This window comes from Copadichromis virginalis, linkage group LG17 (genome assembly GCF_057382275.1).
Source record: "Copadichromis virginalis isolate Kocher_CV1m ecotype Utaka linkage group LG17, C_Virginalis_male_GT1.1, whole genome shotgun sequence".
NCBI classification, from domain to species: Eukaryota; Metazoa; Chordata; class Actinopteri; order Cichliformes; family Cichlidae; genus Copadichromis; species Copadichromis virginalis.
The window spans coordinates 7,580,376-7,605,872 of record NC_140634.1 but is presented as its reverse complement, the minus strand read 5'-3'; the positions used below and the strand labels follow the sequence as shown (position 1 = coordinate 7,605,872).

The window sequence follows — 25,497 nt, the reverse complement described above, 5'->3', positions numbered from 1 at the left end:
TGGGCAGTTTAGAGAAGAAATGACACTTGGGAGAGACAGTGAATGACAACTAGAGGTGGCCGGGTCAGTCCAATGCTAGTACTGGTGTCAGATTGATAGTAGGAACGATATTTTGTTTCAGTCCTGAAACACTGAATTGTGTTAAATAAATTATTGTTTATAAATGAAAAAATATATACCTCATGCACATGTGCATTAGAAAAATGTCTGAATCTTTTTTGTGTTGACTGTCTGTCACCTCTATTTTATTTGCCCTATGGCACATTTAAACAACGGAAGTTGACCCAAAGAGGCAAGCACATTTACATTCCAGGTCTCCAACAGTTTCAAAAATATAGTAAAAGCTGAGAGGTGTGTTTTGATTGTGTAAAGTAGAAAGAAAAAAAAACTAAATAAAACCACAGTGATTTAGTGGTTTTTAAAACGGCTTCAGAATTTGCAAACTAATGATGATTCATCTCAAAAATCATGACACATTGCTCTCGCCGCTAAAAGCTGCCTTTACAGGTTAAAAATATCAGTATTGACAAAATTGGCCCTCTATTTACTTGGTCAGTAGGTAATTTTTTACGGCACTAAATTTGCAGTATTGCACAGCACTAAGGACAGCTAAATGCCTGGGTGAAGACTACGACTACAACCATCAGTAAGGGACATACCTTTATTTTGAAATCCTAAACGTTGCGTTGCGCGTTTGTCGTAATTCCCACTTAGTCAAAGTGATTTAAACAAACTGCTACACTTTGCCACCCTACTTTTAAATATTTTTACCGGACTACACAAGACATCTGCCGTAATTTGCTTGTTTTGAAAATGAGTCGCAAAGAATAGCGCCGTGCGGCAGGGGGCGGGAGAGACCTTCAAAGCTAGGCACGCTGTATTAATTGAGGCTATTCGCTAGTACGCGAATAGCCTCAACTGGTTTATTAACAATCCCTGACTTCCAACGACGGATAGTTGACAGTGGAGGTTTACAACCGCCCTTCTGCAAACGTCACCTCAAGAACTTTTTAACGACGTGATTGGTCAGGTTACAGCACCATTGCCAAATATTTCCCATGACACTTGAAGGCAGCAACCGTGGAATCCTAATTGGAGTCAGATTTTGAGCTCGAGGAGTGGCTTCGACTTGTGCTTCCCGAGACACCAGAGTCATCTTCCTCCCAGATGGACGAGTGAGTAGTAACTCTACTGTAAACAACCCGGTGGAAAACAAAACAAACACTTTGGAAGATTTTTGACTTGACTATTTTCTTTACCGAGCTGGAGCCATGTTTGTGGTGTATTCGCGGACTTCACTTTGAGGTAGGTGAAAGAAACATCTGGGAAGTTTTGGTGTCGTTTGGTCGTGGTGGTTAATTTCTAGAAACAGTCGTTTACACATTTAAGGTAGCTTTAGTCTCTGTGAGACCTTCATACGTTTGGACTGTCACAATAGCTTCTATAACAAGTGACACCGTCTGCCGTTCAGTCAGACAGGGGGCATGTGAGGGCTTGCTCAGGTTTAACTGACTCATTTCCAGCTTTCTAATACAGAATTTCCTAAACATGACCAAGGCTGTGTCATGAGTTTAGGGAAGAAATGTAGCGTGAGCCAGTACACGGACCAAACAAATGGTAGCTTTAGGTGTTAAATCGTAGCACAAAAAAACCCCCCAACAACAACAAAAATAAGTTTTGTTTTTTAAGTAGTGTATTGCTACAGCTTTGGCTACATGGTGAAACCCACTCAACTAGTTTAACATAAACAGTAATTACAGGGCAGGCAGCAGTTATGATGTTGAAGCTCAGTTTGCTATTTAAATAGGCTGCGACCCATTTTCCCATGTAGGGCTGGGTTTAAGTCTCTAATGATGGTTTCTGGTGAGCTTTCTTCAGGGGAAAAAGAAAGAAAGAAGCTGTTAGCACTTCAGAGAGCATCACTTAATTGGAGAGAGATTGGCTGGGCGTATTTCTATGGAAATTATTTTTGGATGTCACTTTGAGCTCTCTTTTTTTTCTTTTTTCTTTTTCTTTTTCTTTTTTAATGCATGGGGGAGTAAGAGGCTTCCAAAGAGCAGCGGTGGGGTGGTGCTTTCGTTTGTAGTTGTCCACACTTTCTTTGCAAAATGCAGCAAAATTAGGAGGATTTGTTGTGTCAGCTTTTTTTGTGTTATGGGAAATTAAAAGCAGTGGGCTGGGGTTTTTTTTCTTCTTTTTTTAAGGATGTTTTAAAAAATATTTATCACTGGATCTTCAGCAGAGAGCTGTGGTTAAAGGCTATGGAGCTGCTGCAGGACTGCACATTGCTCTTATAATTCTTCAGAATTATAAAAATTCATATTTAAAGCAGCGTTTGACAAATGAGATCTAGATTTAGGCCAAACTGGGTGGAAAGTGAAAGAAAACTGGACTTATTTGGCTGCTCATTGTGATCAGTTTTGGTTTTACTGTGCCGCACTTCCTCCTGATTGTCATTTACTGTAATGAAACATTGCACATGTATAGTGCTTGATCTTGAATGTTTTCCAGTCAGCTGATTTTTTTTTTCTTCATTCTACTCTCAAGAAAATCTGATGGCTTTTTTTTCACCCCCTCTTCTTTTAAGCTTTAAAAAGTAAAATCTCAGTTTGACAGGTATTGCTAAAAGTGCGACGCAGAACCGACTTTTAAGTTTGCTCTCGATTGTTGGCAGATGTCATGGTCCCTGCATCGGAAACGACTTTCCCTTTGGGATCCGTGTGCACTGCAACACTGTCAAAACTTTAGAGCGCATGATGATGCTTTCACCCAAAAAAAGAGGGGGAAAAGGAAAATGGTGCAGTCAGCTGGAGTGCCTTCTCTGAAAACAGTTCAGTCAGTGAATGAGGTCATAGGATAAATGGATCCATTCAGGCCAACAGGGAGGCAAACAAGCCTAGTACAGCTCAGTATGTGCAAAATAGGTCAAAAATCAAGAAAAAGAGCATCAACGGCAGCATGATCAGAAAGACAGGAGGTGTGAAACTAGTAGTTGGATTTCGAGTTTCTGTTTGGACACGGTCTTGGGAACTGGGCATGAGGAACATGAGCACTTTCTCATTGTTTTGAATGTGAAGGGATTTTTCTTGGCATACGATTGACACTGAGTAGGTGAACATCATTTTGAATGCAGTAGCGTGCCCATTGCATTGTGTGCACTGTTCATGACAAATCCCCAGTCATTTTTTAAGCATGAAAATCAAAGAACATGCCACAGAGCAGTGGTACCCAATGCAAGCTCTTCCCCTTCGAGACAGTGTCTGTGTATTCTGTTTATTTACCACATATTGCAACTTGAGGAGAGATCGCTATTGCTTTGAACAAGTACGTGAACTGACAGCTTCCACAGAACTCCTGGCAGCATGTGCAGCTATGAAAATAATTAAATTATAAAGCTCTGCTGATTCAATTGTCTCCCCATCTGTGTCTCGTCAAACACCCTTGATTGATTGTGTTAGTTTTTGCTTGTGAGTTGGTTTTTGTTTTTTTCTTTACATGTGTGCATGACAGTGAGTGTTTTCTCTTGCACCTCAGCTCTGGTTTCCAGATAAGAGGTGGGACAGAGATGGTGCGACAGCTGAACCCATGCATAGCAGCATGCGGGCGTTCTCCATGAATCTGTTGCATGTATATTTCGTGTCAGTTAGTTCCCAGATTTTTCTTCAAAACAAAAAAAGCTTGGTTCACCTTGAGCCGAGGAGTTGACAGGAATACATAATGTGGTTCAGTCTCTGGCTCCTTATAGGACTGCTTGGCTGACTGTCATGTTTGGCAGCTTTGCTCTGCAATGTGCATACGACAGAGAGCATTTACTCCATGTGCGCCTCAGGTAGGCTTGTGTTTGCGTTTACTTAAACTGTGCCATGCTTTTGTGCCGTTCTCTCTGAATATAAAATCAGAGAGATTAGAAGAACACGACTGAAGAGTAATGGAATAATCCACATTATTTGGCGTGGAGTGATAAGAGCTGAAAATCTGAATGCTGACACGCGTAAGAGCTTCCATACTGAATGGCACAATTACCTCAATTTGAAGTTACAGCTAATTAAATGCTTTACTTTTTTTCCACAATAGTAGTAACAATAATAATACTACTAATAATAATAATAATTAAGGAAAGAATCACTCACATTTGTATTTATCATTAGTTTATCTGCTAAGTTTGTGTCTGTGTCAGTAACATGAGACCTGATTGGCTAGCTGATGACAGATTCTGGATGGCCCACAGGAGGTCCTCCTGAGCCACGGTGTAAATATTTCATGGCAGGACCGAAATAGTTGTGAGAAAATGAACCTGATTACAAAGCTGTGCTGTCATGTTGTTGACTCTGACTCTCATGTTTAGCTCTGCATGTAACTGATATAGTATATGACATATATTTTGGGAAACGGCGTAGGGTAGAGACATAATTGAGCTGCATGCACAAGCCCAGTCAAACCGGTTTGCTACTGGCATATTTTCCTTTGAATGAATTCCATTCTGTGTGTTCGGCAACAGCTAGCATGCAGGTAAATAAGACAACCTGATAATGGAGATTTTCTTTTACTTTGAAGTCATAGCCATTAGGGCTGGGCCATATTATACCGTTCACGGTAATACCGGTATAATGTTAGGCAACGATAGGAAAATGAAATATCGCGATAGAATGGAGTAAAACGCGCATGCGCAGTGCCTTTGTTTTCATACACACATGGCCGATTGTTGGTTTGTAAAAATGGTGCAACTTCAGTGATGTGGAACTGGTTTGGTGTTTGTCCGTCAGATACACAACAAAGCACATTTTTTTGCAGAACATGCAAGCGGCCGTTGTTATTGTCGTATTTGTCGGACTAAGATGCTCTTAAATCTGGGAGTAATCTGGGTCCCAAACTCCGTATATTTGACTTCAGGTCAAACAACACTGCAGCATCACTGAGAGTTGAAAACTGTCTAAATTCTTTCATCTTTAATAAAACGATCAGCATTGCTGCTTTACCAGGTGTAACTATAAAGTTTAACTTCCAGGCATCCATGAAAACAAAAGTTATTACATTTAACGGAGTTAGAAGTTAGCAGGAAGCTAGCGGAAGTTAGCTCGCTAGTTTCGCTAGTTACCTAAGCATGATATTGCATGTTCTGACTGAGAGATTTCTGAAAAAATTCAAACGTACAGCTCTGCTATCACTTCCAACATAAATGAAGACAGGAAACTAAACAGCAGTGACGTTTGTAGGGTTACTGAAGTTGGGCTAGCTGGTATATAATGATGTGCTACGTGATCGCTAGCGACACAGCTATGTTAGCATAACATAAACAGTGAAGCTGGAGGAGGAACACTAACACTTTTCCACTTATAAAAGTTAACGTGAAGGTTCCTCATGGTTAGAGACAAATGCAATCGCATGGCAGGATGCTGTAAACGGACCAAACTTCAGTCAGGAGAACAACTGAGATAATCCGTCCACAATACGAGGTTAGTCATTAATATACTGCAACAACATGGGAATAGAGCAGCTGCCAGAGAATTCAACATTAATGAATCAATGGTACAGAAGTGGAGGAAGCAAGAAGAATGAGTTTAATAAAGTTTGATTTATCTGACTGCTTTGTTTCGCTTAATGTGCCTTATAATCCCGTGCACCTTATGGTCCGAAAAATGCGTACTGCACACTGCAGTTTAATGTTGCAAAGCACCTCTTTTTAACTTCAGTGGATATTATACATGGTTATGCTCAGGATATGTCAGCCCATTTCTACGGAAATGCCTTTGGGTTAAACTTTCAGCAAGGAATTTGCATTTGCACTGTTACATTTTTATAAAGCTTTAATGTACATAAAAACCAGCTTCTTGTTTACGTGAAAATAAATGGAAGGTTGTCTTTTTGCGCTAGTAATGTTGTGGAGTTGTATTTTGTCTCGCATCAATTATATCGTCAGTTATATCGTTATCGCAAATTTTCAAATATATCGTGATAAATATTTTTGGCCATATCGCCCTGCTCTAATAGCCATAGATGAGAAGTAGCAGGATAATAATTTATATATTATTATTTCTACATAAGTAACTCATAGCTAATTAGGAGAATTTTACTAATGCATTTTCTTGTCTAATACATTTCTACGTGCACCAACGTTCACCTCTTTGTATACCAATTGACCTGGCGTTTGGTCAGCTGAGGTGGTGGCTTTAAAGTCACATGGCTTGCTCTAGTGATCGTGGACAAGGATGAGGAAATGTCCACCCCAGAGGGCACTTTGGTCCAGCCTTCTTAATTCAGACAAGTGGATTTCTTCGGATCTGCAACAGCTGAGATACGAGAAGCTTTGGTTAATGGATTGTGAAGGGGTGTGAATTTATTTTTGACTTTCCGTACCTAATACATCTCTATGCTGTCCACTGTGGGATTTGCCAAAAGAAATCACACAGAGTCATTCTAATAAAAGATGATGTGTCTTATTAAAATGAACACTATTGTCCAGGTAAAACATTTTTATATGTTAATAGTAGAATGTGTGTACATCCAGACTGCATGCTGCAGAATGATTATTTCATGCGGAGTCAAGCAAATAGCCTTAGGGTTCACTAGAGCCACTTAAAGTGACTATAATTACCTCGCAGGTCTGGCCTAATTGGAAGTGACACATACCATCAGGTGGATTAGATGTGCAGGTTACCAATGGCTAAGTGAGAAATATAACAATCATTTGAACATGCCAGCCTCGCGGACTGCTCTAACTTGAATCATATCAGCTCTGTAACAGCCTGCTGTTAATCCGTCTTCACCTAAACAAAAGGTCTCCCAGCCTTTCACCTGGCCATCGAGGTCGACGTGAACGCTGAGAGGATTAAGTCCTTTGTTTTGCTGCTACGAGTTAGCGGGGCGCACGCAGGGAAGGCGGCCTATCCGTGGGGGTTTTCTTTATTTCTTTGAAATTGAGACACCGTAGCTGTGTGCGTTATGTGTATGCACGCGAAAGTAGAGAAGATAAAGGGTGCAGTGCTGAACGAGCTGGGTTTGCTCCTGAGAGTCATTGAGAAGCTTGAAATGTCTGTCGTGTCAACTTGTCTCGAGTGCATCAGAAGGGGAAGAGGCGACAGGTATGTGAGCCAGGGTATTGGATTGTCACTTGTCTTTGACCGGGAGCAACAAAATGTCCAGTTACATGTCAGAAAGCATGTTAATATACAGGAAACACTGTGGTACTCTGAGGTCCTACATTGTACACATACGTCTCAACAGCTTACAGTTAGTGTTTTTGTGGAATTTAAAGTCTTCAACATATTGTAAACAATAAAGACATCCTTTTTTTTTAATGCATTAGTGCTTTAGTAAGAAAAGGTTTAGTTTATTTACATTACTTTTAACCTTTTGAAAGAACATCTCTGCTCTCTAGCTGAGATTAAATACTTCTATTCTTGTAACCAAAGTGTGCTCAAGTAGCCATGGAACATTCAGAAGAGGAAATCTCTAAGTTTAGAAAGTAAATGCAGCACATCACACATGAAGATATATTAGTTTGTTTGTTTATTTATTTATTTTAATGAATCCTATGAAACCACATTTTGCCATTCATAAATTACTTGTTAATTCCTGAATGGAGCAACCTAACAAACCAAATAGTATTGCAGACAACACAGCAGAATGTGGTTTCATTTCCTCAGAGGGCTGAGGGGGTTGAGGGGGCGGGGGATAACTGGTATGGTCTCTTTGGGGGATGGGGTCACAAGCGTGCAAGGGTAATTATAAACCTGTGATTGTTCTGATTAAAAAGAAATGCCTGCATGTGTGTGCTTTTCCTGTGGCAGACACACAAATTTTAACCCAGTTCATGAAAGTAAACCGCTTTGTTTTAATGCAGAGCAATATTGCTGTTCCTCCAAATTTAGTATCAATCAACAAGTCAAGTCATGTTAATGCTGTAGTTGTGAAACTGTTGCAGCCGTGCATGACTGGATTTGTTTTACAAATTTATTGTGCATTTGCTCATGACAGATTTTTTTTTTTCCCCTCTCGGTTTTGTTTCATTGACAGTTTTGAAGCTGAAAAAAGTAAAAGATGATTGAGAGTGCAAAAATGTTAGACCTTATTAGTTTAGCTAATGTCATGGTTAAATGTAAAGTACACGTTGTCATTTCAGGGTAAATGTGGCAGTTTAGGAGTTGGACAGGAAATGCTTGGTCCTATTTTGGAATTATAGTTGTTGGGTCTGGTTTCACAGACTGGAGGTTTTTTTTTTGTTTTGTTTTGTTTTTCCTGCTTCTCATTTGGAGTTTCTCTTTCTTGTGTTGTGTGGTAATTCGACTGTTAAAAAGGGATCTCCACAGTGAGCCAGTGAGATGAGTTCATGTGTTAGTTGAGTGATCTAACCTCCAGGTTATTTGGCCCCGTTTCAAAACACAGATGATCTCTCCGCGGTGGCACTTTAGCTTATTTCTTTGTAGTAAAGGACATTCGTGCAATTTAAAAAGTGGTTGTTTCAGATTTTGCTTGAACAATTTGTCAATTTGTTGTTAAGTCACTTCAGAAAGGTTTTTGCTAAATGTGATCTGTTGAATAATTCAAACAACCAAAATGGAATTTTTGGCATCTTTTTTTTTTTTTTCCCCTCGCTGGCAGCAGATTCTCTTAAATGATAATTTTCTGCTCTTTTACATCATTTTTGAGTAGATGAATATTTTTTTCTAATATGCTAGGAAATTGATTGGTTAATCAAAACCTAGTCAAGAGTAATCCGTTTTACCGGTAGTAATTTGGAAGAAAAAAAAATCAGTACCGTACATTTGAATGGATGAGTGTGTCCACACTTATGTTCGGGACTGTGGACGTGACAGAGTATTGAGTTGTAGTTTTGTGGCTCAGCATGAGTAAGGGGGAAGGGGAGAATTATAACTGGTTTGGCATCCTTCTGATTTAGTAAGGTATTTCAGCCTTGTGATTAAACACACTGTGATTTCTCGCCTGGTCCCGCCTCCCTGCAGGATGGAGTCATCATGTCTGGACCTGGCTCTGGAAGGTGAGCGGCTCTGTAAGACCGGGGACTACCGAGCGGGTGTGTCCTTCTTTGAGTCTGCCATCCAGGTTGGAACAGAGGACCTCCAGATCCTCAGTGCCATCTACAGCCAGCTGGGAAATGCCTACTTTCACCTTCAAGAGTATAATAAAGCTCTGGAATACCATCGGCATGACCTCACACTCACCAGGTGAACATTTTTAAAATATGATTGTTAAACAAATCAACCTAATCTCTTCATTTTTAAGTCTTTTGAGTTGATTGTACAACTGTTTTGACCTTGGTCAGCCTACACACACACACGCGCACACACGTATAGTCTAACAATACATTCAGGATTAAGTGCTACAACTTTTTTTTTTTAAATCACTATATCTCCCCTCCTTAATTAAACTGCTAAACTAGACTCCAGTGTATTACTGCTTGCAGCTGCAAATTACTTTCTTGCCTCTTGTGTTTTCTATCTAATACACATAAGGAATACACTGATATTCCAATCTAATTATTTCCTAATGCTTATTTTTTTTTATTTTTTTTAAATCTTCATTACAATCCCAGAACAATTGGAGATGAAGTTGGAGAGGCCAAAGCCAGTGGTAACCTTGGAAACACATTAAAGCTTTTAGGACGGTATGATGAAGCAGTGGTTTGCTGCCAAAGACATTTGGAAATCACGAGAGCCATATATGATAAGGTGGGTAATGTTTTATTTATTATTTCAACACAGGCGGAGCATCCCCCAGCTGTTTTTTATTTCAGCAACATGAGATTAAATTATTTTCACTGTTTTGTCATTTAGTCTGTGACTAAATTGCTCATATACTGTGATTACCATAAATGGATCCAAATTTGTTACAACTGTACCACGTAACGTGCTGTGGAGCCACAGAACACTTCGCGCACACGTGACGACTGCATTGACTCGGTGTACCAGCATCTAGAATAGTTCTGCAGGCTGCATGCAAGCACCAAAGTCTGGTGTCTGTGTATTTTAAGTATGTAATTACAGCGCCGGTCACTCTGGTTTCCGTCTGTGAAAATCTGTTGTGCGTGTTGTAGGTCGGGCAGGCTCGAGCGCTGTATAATTTCGGAAACGTTTACCACGCCAAGGGCAAGAGCATCTGCTGGAGCGGAGCAGAGCCAGGAGAGTTTTCAGAGGAGGCAAGGATAGCCCTGAGGAAAGCTGCGCAGTACTACGAGTGAGTTGGCATCACTGTTTACCTCTAAGCATTGATTTTGCTTTGTTTACTGCAAAGGTCCCAATGAGATATGACTAAGACGCTGAACTGTGCCACGGTTGGAAGTTGCTTAAAAAATTAGCTTGCCAGAATGGATTAGATATAGAGCTTAAGACAGCTCTGAGGTGCTAGGGTGGTGTATGGTTTTTTGTAATAAAGTTGTTTAATAATCATTTCCATTGCCTCACATTTCACTGACTAACATCAATGTCTTTGCATCAGTGGCAGGCGATATTTATATAACTGAACAGTTTGGAGTGGCATTGAAACTGTTGTGTCCCATGCAGCTCTAATCAAAATTGTCATTTTTGATTGTTTGCTGTTATTTCATTATGCAATGACCACCATGCACATGTAGACAAAGACGATTTGTAGAAAAAATGGTATGTAATCTTCCACTGATCCATTCAAATGATTAAAAAAAAAAAAAAAAAACACACACACACACACACACACACACACACACACAAAAAATAAACTGTTGCTAAAGTTACTTAAGTTGTTGGGTGGTTGTGCTATCAAGATGTAGGTCATAAGATGGTCCATCAAGAGTTTTTTTTTTTTTTTGTTTTTTTTTTTAAAGTAGCAGACAAGCTCCGATTGGCATTAAACCCAAGTCGAAGCAAATCTTCGTCTGGCTGTCCAGTGGCCGGCGCAGACTGATCAGTTTCTTGTTGACGACTAGAAAAACAAAAGGAAAAGTGTCTTTTTGTCAAATCTCAGTCAGTCATCACAGAATCACCCAGGAAACCTAAGACAACAGCCATGTGTTTCTGCCACAGTTTTCAATTATAAGTGAGCATTTTCTTGTTATTGTGAACAAAGAGCAAACCTGCACCTGGTGACGGAGCTAGGCGATCGAGCGGCCCAGGGTCGTACCTACGGGAACCTTGGAAACACTTACTATCTGCTAGGAGACTTTGAAAACGCAGTAGCTGCACATGAAAAGGTAGGTGCCGAAGTACTCACAACGCTCTTTGATGCTTGTTTAGGAGCTTGGCCAGTATTGTTATGATGCTTAACTCATTCTTTAATAAGATAAGAGTAACATGCACCCTTTTTATTCGATAGCGCCTTCTCATTGCTAAGGAGTTTGGGGATAGGTCTGCTGAGAGGAGGGCCCACTGCAACCTTGGCAATGCACACATATTCCTCAAACAGTTTGACGTGGCGGCCGGTCATTACAAGTGAGGCTCATCATCTTTCTCACTTCATTTGTGGCATGACAGAATGCTGAAAGCGCACTTTTTACTTTTAGGGCTTCTCTTTGTTCTCCTCTTTGTACCATAAATGCTACATTAAAACCTTTTACACATGAACAGACAGCTATAAATGAGTTAGAGAACAAGAATCAGTTTAAACCTAAGTGATTTACACTGGAGGATGAGTTCATCCCAGCAGCTTAGGAGTTTTTTTTTGGCTGCACTTCCTCTCTAGTTTTTATGAGCAGCATAGTATTTTTTAATGACTTACTTACAGGAACACTGTCAAATGTTGTAACTTGTCAGTCTGTCATTCCAGCACTTCCTTGACATGGATGTCCTTGGAAAATGAGAACAAAGAGAACAGAAAAGAGCAGATAACAATCATTGTCCTGCACCCGCCCTAGACATTCTTTGACCTTCCTCCTCTTCTCTTTCACCCTCAGGAGGACTTTGCAGCTGGCCAGGGTTTTGAAGGACAAGGCTGTGGAGGCTCAGGCCTGTTACAGTCTGGGAAACACCTACACGCTACTGCAGGACTATGAGAGAGCTATCGATTACCACCTCAAACATCTGGTCATTGCTCAGGATCTTAGCGACCGGTATACCACTGAAAGCCTTTTGTTGTTGTCAGCCTTGCTGCCAAACTGTCCTCAGAAGTGTAATCAGATTGTGCACTTAACATGTGGGTGGCCGCTGTGGTGTTAAAACAAACATCCAAAAGGAAAAAAGTCCCAAGGAGCAGCATTTACAGTCACTTCATGTTGTAATTGGTTAAGTGTTTATAGATGAGCTTTATATAAAGGCTCTGCAGGATATTTGGGAACAATGGTTATTTTATAATGTGCAAATGTTGTGTTGTTTTTTTTGTTCTTTTTTTTTTTGAGGGGGGTTGATTTTCTTTTTAGCCTTGTAAAAAGATGTAAAAGGGTTTAAAATAGGCGGTGCTGAGTAAATCTTGTAGAATGTTTTTTGGGGGTTTTTTTAAACTAGCTGTCATTAATATGTATAGATTTTAGCAAATTGTGCGTGGAAATGTTAAATACCCACTATTGTTGTGAAATACACATGAGCTAATTTTAGTCTCAGCTGTTGTAATTGCAGTGTGTGATAATTTGATGTATGACTACCCGTTATTGCATAATTTCACATGAAGTTACTCAGACTGTTCTGTCTTGCTGCAGCGTCGGTGAAGGAAGAGCTTACTGGAGTCTAGGAAATGCCCACACAGCCCTGGGGAATCATGAGCAAGCCATGCAGTTTGCTGAGAAACATCTAGAAATTGCCAAAGAGGTGACTGTTTACAGTTTTCCTGCTCTTTTAGGAGTTTTATCGGGCCACACCTCCATCTGCTGGTTGAGTAGGGAACAACAGGAAATAATTGCATATGTATTTATAAAGCCAGATGTAGAAATAGAAATATATCGTATGCTCACAGTAAACTGTAATGTTGTCATTGGTGCAGACCAGAGATAAAAGTAGCGAGGCCACCGCCAGGATGAACTTGTCAGACCTACGGTTGGCTGTAGGCCTCAAGTCCAACCCAAACTTTCATCCCTTCCTCTTCGGCAACACCAATGCAAATAGCTCTGCTCTGACAGGATGCTACCAGGGTTACCCCAGCATACCAGGTAAATCTGGACTTTGTTAACCAGTTCATTTTTACACTTCTGCATGTGTGTAAATGTGCATGAACAAGAGTCGAGTCCTCTTTAACACCAAACCCATGCTGCTAAGATTCAGAAATCCATTTGCTTGTGTCCTGTAGCTTTATGCTGTGATGCTTCACTGAATCATTGTTTTTCCAGAAATGTGGCCACACTGGCTAATTTTTTTTTAATTTTTGTTTCAGGGACCAAGTATGCATCCTTGAACAGAAGTAAAGAAGAGAACTTGGATTACAGTCCAATTTCCCCCAAAAGTCAAAGGGGAGATTTGCCAGCACACCCGGTACGTAAAACTAACTGTGCTCAGTCTTATTTCAAAACTGGCCATAACAAATGAAATGGTCCAAACTCCTGAGCTTTAAATTAGGCTAGCCAAATTTTTAGTTTTATTAGTTTTACTATATTCACTATTTTTAGGAGACAAAGTGGAACAGAGTAACAAAAAAACAGCTGTTCTGACAATGAAAACACATTAAATACAAAAAAAGAGTTAATTTTACATGAAAAATGGTTTGCAGAGAATGGTACTTTCTGCTCTGTTCACCCAGCCTGTGCTAGGTAAAAAAAAAAAGACTGATCTTGTAATTCTGTCAGTAAGAAAGTCGTATGTTCTGTGTGTTTTTATATATACAGGACTGGGGGGAAGATGCATTCTCTGGGTCTTCAAAAAACAACTCAATCAAGGCTTCCAGTAAGCTTTTCCCCTTCCCCTGGACAAAAAGCAAAAGGCAGAAGGATGACAAATCCTCTCCGGAAGACCAGCGCAAAACCTGCACCAAGGACACGGAGCCTGAGCTGGAAGCACCAGTGCCTCAGAAGGTATGTGTAAGTTAAAGCAGGCAGAAAGACGTAACCCACTCAAAACATTCTTGGAATCCTCGCTGAGCTTCTGGTCAGTGATGATTCAGCCTAAAATCATTCAAAGTGAGCATGTAGCCTGTGACACAACCTCACGCAGATGCCTTCCCACAAAAGTGTTAATGCTGTGGGAGGAAGTTTCTGTGTAGCAGCATGGAGTCATAGTTTCTGTCTTATGTTCATTGTTGTTTTTCTTCCTACTGCTTCCAAGTACTTAAAGGGAAACGGTTTGTCTGTACAATACCGAGTCTGTTAAAATACAGGCCGTTTCAGATTTAAGTGAATTTGTAGCAAAATGTAACACTTGTAGTAATAAACTGTAAACTAGTGAATCTAAGCTTTTGTCCTCTGTGCCTGCAGCTGTCTTGGAGTATGTTGATATCATAAGACAAGAAAAATTGCTACACAAAAAAGGGGCTTTCTTTGTAAAAATCATCCACTCTGCTGCTAGTACAATTATCCCAAGTTGTGATTGGTCAGATGCTGCTAGCAGCACTCTGGGAAACCCTGGGCTAAGTTGCTGAGTTCATAACCAGTTATATGTAACTGCTTATCCTGATTCAAAGATATCCTATGTATGTTGAACTCTCTTTGTAGTACAGGACCCTCACCAGATGAAATTAGATGTGCCACCTCAGAGAATCTGTTGTATATTCAACTGCATCGCAGTTGGTGTAACAAACTGTGTGCACCAGATGAAGAAAGGCTGTGTTAACAAAGGGAGCCGAAAACCACTCAGGATACTTATCTTATTGTATTCATAGCTGTTTATAGTATATTGATGCATAAGTATCAGTAAACATCTACTCCACTCTCTGCCAGAGTGTAAAGGTTCATCTCTTGTCACACTTGCCTTTTAGTCAGTTTTGCCTCTAAAATGTTGGAAAATAGAGAAAGTGCTCATCAAAATTTCCCAGAACACAAATGGCATCTTTATTAAAATGATTTAATTTTCTGTCAAAGGTCAAATTAACTAATTGTTTTAGCTTTACTGTTTTGTTTGTTTGAGTACCTCCGTTATCTGCAGCGTTTTCTGTTGTTATTAAACCTGCTTCATTATTTATTTATAGATTTTTAATGTTTTTGTAGCCAGAAACACGGGACACTATCGGCGAGGACAGCTTTTTCGACGTCCTTTCTCGTTTCCAGGGCAACAGAATGGACGAGCAAAGGTGTACCCTGGATGGCAACAGCCATCTCCCTGCCCATCCCTCTCCCTCCTCCGTCCCACCTGTAGCTGAAAAGAAATGTGAGTCAGTCTTGTGTCCTTACTGATGTTCACGCCATATCTAAAAAGGTGCCAGGTAATATACGAGTGAACTACAGAGAAGGCACTCCCAGTGTTGGCGTATTGTGGTGTGAATGTCACAGAATTATCCTTTTACATGTTGAATGTTGCTTTTCCTCATGGCAGAGATGACCTTAAGTGATTCTCCACCCAAAAAGCTATATTTGTGGTTTTATCCTTCAGTGAGCACAGTGGCGTTTATGAGCCTTTTTGTTATCATTGCACTCGTCTGTAACGGCCATGAGTCCCAGCTTATCACACCCGACAGTCTCTATGAAGGGCAAATTCTTTTCAGCCAGCTTTCAAACCTCCGAGGAATATTTGAAGCGGCACACTTCATTTGGGTGGAGGATTGCTTTAAGATACTGCCCTCTTTTGACATGTACAAAGTCAAGAGTAAATGTTGGGTTGAGTAGCTAATTGCCCAACTAACAGTTAACTCACTTCCATTGGTTACTCACACACATAATAATTATGTCTGTTTGTAGCTGTTTCAGAGCGCGAACGACTATACCAGGATCCTGGTCATTTCCTGGAGCTGCTGGCCAGCTCCCAAGCCCGCCGTCTGGACGACCAACGGGTCAGCATGACCCCTTTTCCTGGCTTACGTGTCAACACCTCCAACCAGCCTTGTACACCCTCCACCTCCAACACAGATCAAGTCCAGTCACAAGGTAAAGAATGCAAGGAAAAGCCCACTTTTATCCTTTCATTACTCCCCATAATATCACGTAAAGGGTTTCTGGTTTTGTTCCTAGTCCCAGTCCCCACTGCAAATACTACTCGCACACCCTCCCTGTACGGTCGTCTCGAGGCCAGTTCTGAGCAGCCCGAGGGGGATGATGTCTTCTTCGACATGTTAGTCAAATGCCAGGTAAAGAAAATTCATTGCATCACGTCCTGCCTTGTACATGCCCTTAAAGTTTTCCATGTGATAACACTTAGATTCTGGGTCCATGAATTTAGGTCCCAGGAAGTAGCTTTGATAATTTGAACATGGTTGGATAATTCAGGATTATTTATACTAAAAAAGAGACTGCTGTACACCGTCTTCTCATGCTGACTGTGCTCCAGGTTAAACAAGGCATTGCCATTTCATTGAAAGTGCAGGGCAGTCCTTCTTAATTGGCACCATATTACCCAGTTCATTCCACGAAATATCCAAGACAAAAAGGGACTCATGTATGTACTTTTCAACCAAGTTGGGTATTTGAAAAGTGAGTTAATGTCTAGGTGTGATAGGCAGTGTAATGCAGTCAAGTGAGAATTTTCATGGGCTATGGCGTGGCAGGCCTCCCAGCCAAAACAATCTACTGGACCTCAGAATAGAAAATATTAGGCCACTCATTTCTAATTTTTATCAGTTTCCATGCTGCACCACTACCCTGGAAATGAGTTTCCTCACTTACCAGTTTCTGCTTTATGCCTAATAAAGTATAATCAGGGGTTAATCAATTCTGATACGTGCAAAGCATCACTAAACACTTCAGTTGGTATAATTTAACTCTCGATTGTGTTTTAGGGTTCCAGACTGAATGACCAGAGGTGTGCTGCTCCACCACCTACAACTAAAGCATCGACTGTTCCTGATGAGGATTTTTTCAGTCTCATCCTGCGTTCCCAATCCAACAGGATGGAGGAGCAACGGGTTCCACCTCCCTCTGGAGTAAACCAGTCCAAACTAGGCTGACGCTGACCAGCAGGGTTTTTTTTTTTTCATATTAAATGAAGTAACAAGCTCTGGCGTTTTGCTTTTGGGTTTGTTTGTTTTTTTGGGTTTTTTTTTTTTTACATTTAAGGAGAGTTTGTAACCTGTAGGAATTCCTGCCTTTTTGGACTGCCCTGACTGATTTCCTGTGCGATCAGGAAGAATACAAAGCAATCCTGCGAGGAAGTCAAGCTCTCAAAACTGGCATCGTGACTTAAAAATCATGTGAAATTTATGATTACAAGACTTGGGAATTTATTTTATTGAAAGGTCACAACTTTTTTTTCTTTTTTTTTTTTTAAATATTGGTGATGTCACTGGTTGGCTGCTTATATAAGAGACCTCTCTACCAGTGATGTCTGTTTACTCTGGAAGTTTGCATAAAGTCACTCCTGCAAACAGATGGTTGTAGTGGTCACTGGTGGCTGGATTATGTATTCCAAAATCATAAGCCAAAAAGAAAATAATGGATTTTGGCTTCGGTTTCAAGGCTTCAAGTTGGATGGCATATTCGATGAAAGGAAGATGCATTAAAGCAGCGTGGAGTGTGTGTGGTCTGTTTACAACTTCATTAAATGCAAGAATGGAACATCTTTGTTTGAATTGATCTCTGACCTCTCCAGCAGTAATTTGTCAAAGGAGCTCAACTCTTCTCTTGGGAAATAATCCACTGCTACAGCACCGTGGAGCCATATACAATATCTGCTTGCGGATATTGCTTTTAAAGACACAAAAGACTTAATTATTTTACTGTGCTGACAGATGTATGGGTTGTCTTATTACCGTGAAATGAAATGGGATTTTTTTTTTTTTTTTTTTTTTGAATTGTAACAAGATTTTACAGAGGATTAACTAATGTGAAGGGTAAAATGCTACAATATTAGCTTTTATACTAATACCTTCTCCTGATGATGGGGAAATAAAATCATTTAATACACGTTTCAACTTATTCATTGAACCTTGATTTATTACCTAGAATTTGCAACTTCCAGTATGACGTGCTTGATTTAAAAACAACATTTTCATACAGTGTTCATATGAAACTAGGAGAAGTGCATCACAGTGCTTCACTTCTAACCAGATGGGTTCAGTCAGGTTAAAAAAATCCCTGTAGCTGACTATAACAGGATAAAGTGCACATTAATTATAATTTTTAATGCGTTTCCACAATGAAATCATGTCACGCCTCTGAAGTCAGCCTCTCTTGAGTTCGATACTTCCTGCATCTGAAAGGAAGGTGGGGGGAGAGTCTCTGTTACAAAAATATGACCAATTTTCACTTGCACCTCAAGTTTAATTACCAACAGACATCTCTAGTAAGCGGTGCAATATCAACTAAAGAGCAAAGAAGTGCTGTAGAGCAGAAGTCTGGATTTACCTGTTGTTGAAGCAGTTTAGGAAACAGCTATTGTTCTTGTCAAGTCTGTATGCCCCAGAGTTTGGCAGGTCTTTACATTCTGACAAGAATCTCTGCAGCTCTGATGTTGGGGTTCCACTCTGCTGCTGTTGCTAAATGATGCAAGTCGGAGAGTGACAGTAGATACAGAGTGCATGCTTGTTAAGCGTTTCAGACACCATTTCAACTATTAAGGCTTTCTCAGAAACCTTTTGTTAGACCTGCGCTTAAAACTTTCTTCTGCAGCATTCAAAGCAGAATGTGCATTTAAAAAACACAAAAACCAATGACAGAGTTAGTAGAAAGGTAGCAATACCTTGATGGTGTCATAGGTGTCAGTGATGAGTGTGATGAAAAGGCTGAGGATCATGTAGATAAAGAGTGACACGAAGGTGTAGAGGTAGACCCTGCTGAACATCCACACCAGGCTGTTCTTCTGCTGCATGTTCTTAAAAGTGGGAAACATGTCGTCTCCATTGATCAGCGAGAACAGACACTCTGACACAGTGTTCAACGTCCGGAACTGCAAAGACATTTACAGAGCACCACGTTAATTTTTTTTCCCCACTGCATTGATTTTAAAAAAGTTAATTTGGCCTCAGTAAAGTAAAGCAGGCCTTTTTTGTGTTAAGTACAATGCTTGTTACCTTCTCATGATACGGGCCTAGGACAATCCAGCCACAAAAACAGTAACTCAGGTAAATGATTCCCGCGCAGCAGATGAAACGAATAACATTTGGGAAAGCTGCCCGGAGTGTCAGGATGAGGATCTGGAAATGAACACATGGTAATGCATCTAAAAAACACATGTGCAAAAGTGTGTGAATCATTCTCTCTTCGAGAATATCTTCAGGTTTACTGGGTCTAGTTTTCCCACAACTGGCCATTCAGAGACCTTAAAGTATTCTGAGGTCCTATTAAGCTTTAGTCTTTCACACACTGCCGTTATGCACAAAGACAATAAGAAAAGCTGCATCTTCTTTTCAGACCTATGAACAAATGTTTCTAATTATTTAACCCTTTCTAATGAATAAAAAAGGATTTTATACATGTTTAATCATGTCTAGAGATCTATTAAAACAAAAAATCTACTACTGTGTGACAGATTTACATTATACTTCTTGAAGTATCCCATATAACGGATCACCCCCATCCAGACAAACATGGTGCCTGTGCCAAGGAAGATGCTGCACACATCATAGCTGGTGAGCACCTGGAAGGAAAAAAAACATGAATGATGAACTCAAAAAAATACTTGTAGTATCAAACAGAAAATAATAACGGCTAGCACAATTGAAATGACGAACTTACTAAAATGTTATTACCTTTGTTTGGATCGCTATCTTGAGAAGGGAACCAATGATAGTCAGTGTGTCGCTGACGATAATAAGGATATACCAGCTGTTCACAAACTCTAACTTGTCAGACCACGACAGCTCTTTGCTGAAGTGTTTCCTGCAGTAACGGCTGTACTCCTGTTTAAAAGAAGAAACGTGGGTTGTAATTTGAATCACTAAAGAGAATTAATCACTACAGGTTTTTGTTTGTGATCTAAACGCAAGCACGTAAAAAACTAATAACCAGAATAATGAAGATCAGATGATATTAGAACTGGATATAGTTCTGAGAATGAGATATTATGATAACATATGTAGGGAGAATTTGAAGGAAATGAACAGGTGACACAGAAAGGTGGACACAATGTTCCCTTTGGTTCGTAGTTTTGGTACTGAAGAGTGGTGAGAAAAGTGTTTATGCAGGACATTATCAAGTCAAAGTTGAGCTGAACTTCGGCCATAAGAAAATTTCATCTTCATCATTTTCTTCAAGTCAAGCTCAGCTGTAATCCCAGCAATTCAGCTGATCTCAGTTCCAGCCCACATCAACTGATATAGCACATTTCTACAAATCCAACTGGCTATGAAATACAGAGACTGCTTGTTACAGTCAGTTGGATTAAGTGGAATTTCTGGTACAGTGGGGGTAGTGCGTTCACAGTCTAGGGATGTCCTGGCTACCTGCAGAGAGCTCTGTTATCGATGGAGGTACAGAGTATGTGGTACAACTGGTCTGTGAGCTGCTTTTGCCTGTGCTGTTGTTGGTCCGTCAGTCAGCCGTGGAAAAGAGCAAATTTTCCGCGACCTGAAGTGTTAGAACAATGAAAAGTGGCCACTGCGTGATAAACGCATGTACCATCTGCTTAAAGCACAGGTGGGATTTTGGCGGAGTGCATGCACGATGGGTGAAAACCCCTCTCTGCTCCATGTCTGAACAGAAATGTGCATGCAGACAGACACATTTGCGGGGACTGTAAATTCTGCTTTAACCTGTACACAGCCCGTGTGCATGTGCAACCTGCTTTGCACCCACCTCTTATATCCTACCTCCCCCCTTTTCATCTTGCATCTGACTTAATGTCGTATCCATTTTCCCTGATGACTGCTCTGCTCTGTTCTGGAGCTTTCTTTCCACTGCTCTCCTTGTCTCTGTCTTTCTGTGTCTGCTCACTGGAGGGTGGAGAGGTTGCAGAATACAGCTAGCTACTAGCTAGATACTCATTTTCCTGCCACAATAGTCATAAAGCTATATAAAAAAAAACTAAAAAGAAATACTTTTTAAGTATAGACAAGTGTTACTCATCTAACCCAAAGTAAAAACTGACAACGGCAAGCTCTTATCTGCCGTTATACTACAGAATAATTGTTTTTTTAGTAAAAGCTGCACTAGGCTGAAAAAAAAAAATCCTGCAGTTGTCCCCTCTCTGTCCTAAGCCCCTCCTACCAGCTGAGCTCAGGCAGAAGCAAATACTTTGTATGAGCTAAGATAAGTCTGATTTGACTTCAGCAAGGATTAAAATCCCACTCACCCAGACACAAGTCCTCTGCTTAACCCACCCAACTGCTTAAGCTGCCACATCCAACTTCCTCTATAGACTTTCAGGACCCTAATCTGCTCTCTGATTGGCCAATATTACTCCCACTTCACTTCACTAGATCCCTTCACTTGAATTACAATATCTTTTTTTTCCAATGATGCCAAAAACATGTTGCCGAGCCTAGTCAGATGTAGAATCAGCTGTGAGCGTTCTCTTGCACTTGTGTACACAAAAATGTATCAGACAATCACAGCCTGTTTTAGGTCTGAGCAAAAGCAACCGCTTTGTTTTACTCACGAGCTGCAGCTGAATCCCAGTGATCACCGAGCGCGTGCACAGGGCGAAGGAGATGATGCACATTATAATGATGAGGCAGTCAAACAGCACAGTCAGGTATATGCTTCTACCATCTGAAAGAGGACAGGAATTCAAAATTTTCATCAAAATTAAAAAAAGAAAATCTCCAACCAGATGATTTGTACAAACTAGAATCTGCTCATCTAACTTACATGCTCCAGTTACTTTCCATTGCCTGCATTCATTGATGTCTACTTCGTTTTCCAAATCAACCTTTATCTGGCCACTGTGAGCTTGGTTGTTGAAAGTGATCTGTTAACCAAACAGTCGTATTTGGAGAAGAGGAAAGAGTAAGCACTCCAGTCTTAAAGCCACACTTGATAGCCAAGCATTTATCTGCCTGGCCTCAAAGATAACATTCATTATATAAACAGCAACTGCTGTGTAACTAAACTGCTCTAATTTGTTTACCCGAATGAACTTCAGAAATAAAGACTCTCTATACTTTGTTTAGGTACAGAGTCACAAGTAGTAACTGTCACGGTGAAGGGTTAGCGTTAGTGATACAACACATCAGATACATCGTATAACTGCTAGTAAGAGTCAAAGTCTGACGTGATCCACTCATGCTCACGGAGCCACGAAGACAAGTCAAATGACATACGATAAGAGTGAAGTCGTAGCAATCTGGCAGCTCTCGATGTCTCACTGTCTGCAAATTTATTGCCTTGAGAACAAATGTAATCTTGACAGATATTAACCTGGAAGACAGAGCAGGCACATGAGCTGACAGGAGGATTTAAATGCATATACAGCAACAACAGCGAGGGAACAAAGTCAAAGAAAACATCGAATGTTTTTTCCGTACCTTATGAAATCCAATTTAAAATGTGGAAGCGCTTCGTGTACTGGCTGGGGATAAACTCTGAGGCACTCTAGTAGAGACAGGCCACAACACAGACAGAAATTAACAAAATAAACCCATTAGACCTAATTGGATTTTTTTATTTTTATATCTGATTCCATTGTCTATAAATTAAACAAAGTCAAATGTGTTTTCCTTTTTATGCTGTTCAAAGCTTCCACTGTTTATTTCTCAAAACCACCTTCATGACTTTGTGTCCTGGAGCTTTTCCAGCGGTGCTGAAGGAGTTACCAAAAGTGCTGAGCACTTGTTGGCTGCCTTTCCTTCACTTCACGGTCCAACTCATTCCAATCCCAAACATCAGTTAGGTTTGGATTTCAGTGAAGGCCAAAGGTATTGATGCAGCCCTCAATCATGGCGCCAATCGGTCAAACACTCATTACAGAGCCTGGAGGCATGCTTTTGTACTGGGGAAATACTTCAGGAGGCTGAGGTAGTCAAAGTGTTACCTTGAAAACAAAATAAGCCACCAGCAGCTCCTTGATAAATTATCCTCCATACATTTTACCTGACCTAATGCCCATTTACTGTGCTTCTTGGACAGATAACTTCTCCTGTTATTAGTCTTTCTCAGAGGCTTCTTTGGAGCAAATTGCAATTTGTGCAGGCTTCATCAACTAATCTGAGGTGCTGTTAAGTGATGAGATTACTTTAAAGGTGCAGTGTGTAAAATCTCACCACTAGATGTCAGTAGACTGCAGATTACAGTCAACTGAATTCTGTGTTCTTACTACTTCCAATTCCAGTGCATAATCCATGCTACAGTGGCAGCTGTAGGATAAGTGACTCTGGCTGCCATTCCTCTGTAGTGAGTGTAGTCGTTTAGTCCACTGTTTATCTTAGCTGTCAATATGTGTCAGTTATATATTTACTCTGGAAGAGGCTTTAGTTAGTTAGTTTTCTATAAGGCAAACCCAAACATCACCACGTGACTACTTCATGAAGCTGGTTAGGTTAAAATGAAGGCACTGTTGTGCAAAGTTGATCATTTTTGCTAACAGTGTCAACATCATTCTTTGTAGTTTCAGCACCTTATTTTTTCTACACTTTAGATAATTAGATATATAAATAGATATAATTTTATATTATTACAAATTGCAAAAATCTTTGAGTCCTTGTTTGAGTCACAGTGTCCAATCTTTCAGTTGGCTTATGTGTAAATCAGTGTATTTTAGCAATACTGTTATGAGTCTTTCCTGTAAATATTAATCATGCTTACCAGTGTCCACATGAGCATCAATTTCAAAGGTCTCATTTGAAGGGTAGATGGTCCCGTTCCTGTAGAACTCCTGACACAGTAACAGCGGGGTGTAGACACTGTGCTTTTCCTCATATTCATGATTGCTTAATGTGATGTTGTGCAGAAGCCGATACTGAAAATGAACAGTAGAAAAAGGTAGTTGACATTTTGCTAACATTTTACCACAGGAGGTTTATGTAACCGCCATGTTATTTAAAAACACATTTACTATATGAGCCATAATCAACACAACTAAAATACTGGTTCATGCGACATGACCAAAGTCCAATCCCATGACACGCTTAGCCTGTAAGACGCTTGGACATACGAGGATACAGAATTGTAAAATTCCAGCAATAATTAACAATAACTAAGGCACATGTAAAGCTGTGTTTTCAAACAACCAAAGTAAACCCATTTCACAGCTTCTTAGTTTATTTTCTTATTTATAGATAAGTTTTAGTCACCTGTTGAATGACGTACTCAATGTGATCATAAACATCCGCCTGTCTGTAAAGAGCATACGGAGCTATGCCTCCGTCCACATAGTCTTTCAAGAAGAGGTTCTTGAACGTCATCAGATTTTCATCCTTGAAAGTGACAACCATCTGGTTGCTTAGCCCAAATAAAACCAGCTGCAGTAGGGAAAAATTATAATATAAATCTTATAAATTATAAGTCTTATAAGGACAGTAGATCACAATAAAATGAACTGATCATAATTGTTTGGATCATGTTTGAGAATACCGTGTACCTGGATGGTAATAATGGCGATTTTGATGATCTGCAGTATGAGTTTCCATGGTTTACGTCCACGAGCGTGGTATTTCTCGCAGGGGTTCATGAAGTAATACTTGATCTTCCTCCTGAGGCGCTCCACTTTTGCCACGTCTTGCAGACACTGGTGGTGCTGGTCCTCCCAAGAAGAGGGGTCATTGGTCTCACGCACATCATACAAGTCACCGGACTCCTCCATATCTAGAGTTATTGACATCTGGGTGATATGCATGCAAGCTCCTTTATGAGTGTGTTTGTGTATAGTTTAGAGTTCATTTTATACTTCAGATACATGATGAATATTTTTAATGTGCTATACGGGATTAAATGCAGATTGTAACATTTTTGTCCAGCCTAGTGCTATTCATGAAAACTTAAAAGAATTAAAACACAGGCTGGGAAATAAATACTAGTCTTGATTTTTGTTTTGTTGATCCTTAAGAATGAAGAACAAACCAACATACTTGCCACAAGCTGAATGCATAGCTCTAGCTTTCACGTGATTAATGACTAGCTAACAGCTGACTGGGAAGGAAGGAAGAAAGGAAGGCAGTGACTTCTAGCTTACTTGTACTGCTGAATAATACAGACAGCTCAGGTTTACAGTCACGGTCGCCTTCCAGCATTGCGGGAACATGTCAGCTATTCATTACTCCTCGTGAAGGAGTGAACTCATACCCCGTAGATCCGGGAAAACAGTACATAACGTACATTAACAGATACTTACCGATATCCCGAAACAGGTTAATCAACTTGTAATTGCATCCCAACGCTGCGGATCCAACGACGCGCACTCGGCGTCAAAATTAATATATTCCTCTCAATTAAAAATCATAATTAAAACTGTTGCTTTGATTAGACAATCGCGAGTGACCTCACTGACTTCGACTGAACTTCTAAAGCACCAGACTTGTCTTTCCGGTAAACTCCTTTAACTATGTAAAATACCCAGGTAACTTTTAACCACTTCGCGAAGCCTCGTTGAGCTGGAATGTGATTAGCTCGTGCGAATGCCAGTCAATGTTCTCCCGCCC

The 25,497-nt window shown here is 40.3% G+C and overlaps 2 protein-coding genes across 3 annotated transcripts; one reads left to right on the top strand and one right to left on the bottom strand.

Moving 5' to 3' along the window:
* Positions 1–911: 911 nt before the first annotated feature.
* On the top strand, positions 912–17,891 carry LOC146688924 (G protein-signaling modulator 2-like). Its single transcript, XM_085437381.1, has 16 exons — positions 912–1,175; positions 1,264–1,305; positions 8,961–9,182; positions 9,551–9,686; positions 10,052–10,191; positions 11,056–11,179; positions 11,302–11,417; positions 11,879–12,034; positions 12,617–12,725; positions 12,898–13,063; positions 13,285–13,382; positions 13,733–13,918; positions 15,047–15,206; positions 15,734–15,919; positions 16,004–16,119; positions 16,768–17,891. Exons 1-16 carry the CDS (start codon positions 1,168–1,170, stop codon positions 16,933–16,935), a joined length of 2,133 nt encoding a protein of 710 aa, XP_085293507.1. The 5' UTR covers positions 912–1,167; the 3' UTR covers positions 16,936–17,891.
* Position 17,892: 1 nt separating this feature from the next.
* Positions 17,893–25,475, bottom strand: mcoln3b (mucolipin TRP cation channel 3b). 2 transcript variants are annotated; one of them, XM_085437382.1, is made up of 14 exons: positions 25,191–25,475; positions 24,441–24,680; positions 24,154–24,321; positions 23,666–23,819; positions 22,390–22,456; positions 22,186–22,282; positions 21,734–21,833; positions 21,522–21,634; positions 19,675–19,824; positions 19,461–19,562; positions 18,997–19,119; positions 18,666–18,872; positions 18,332–18,462; positions 17,893–18,179 (listed from the first exon to the last, which is right to left on the bottom strand). In XM_085437382.1, the coding sequence occupies exons 2-14, from the start codon at positions 24,678–24,680 to the stop codon at positions 18,134–18,136; spliced, it is 1,698 nt and encodes a 565-aa protein (XP_085293508.1). In that variant the 5' UTR covers positions 25,191–25,475; the 3' UTR covers positions 17,893–18,133. The 2 variants fall into 2 exon arrangements, with proteins under 2 accessions (XP_085293508.1, XP_085293509.1); XM_085437383.1 differs by having other exon boundaries at positions 24,441–24,664.
* Between the last annotated feature and the right edge of the window lie 22 nt (positions 25,476–25,497).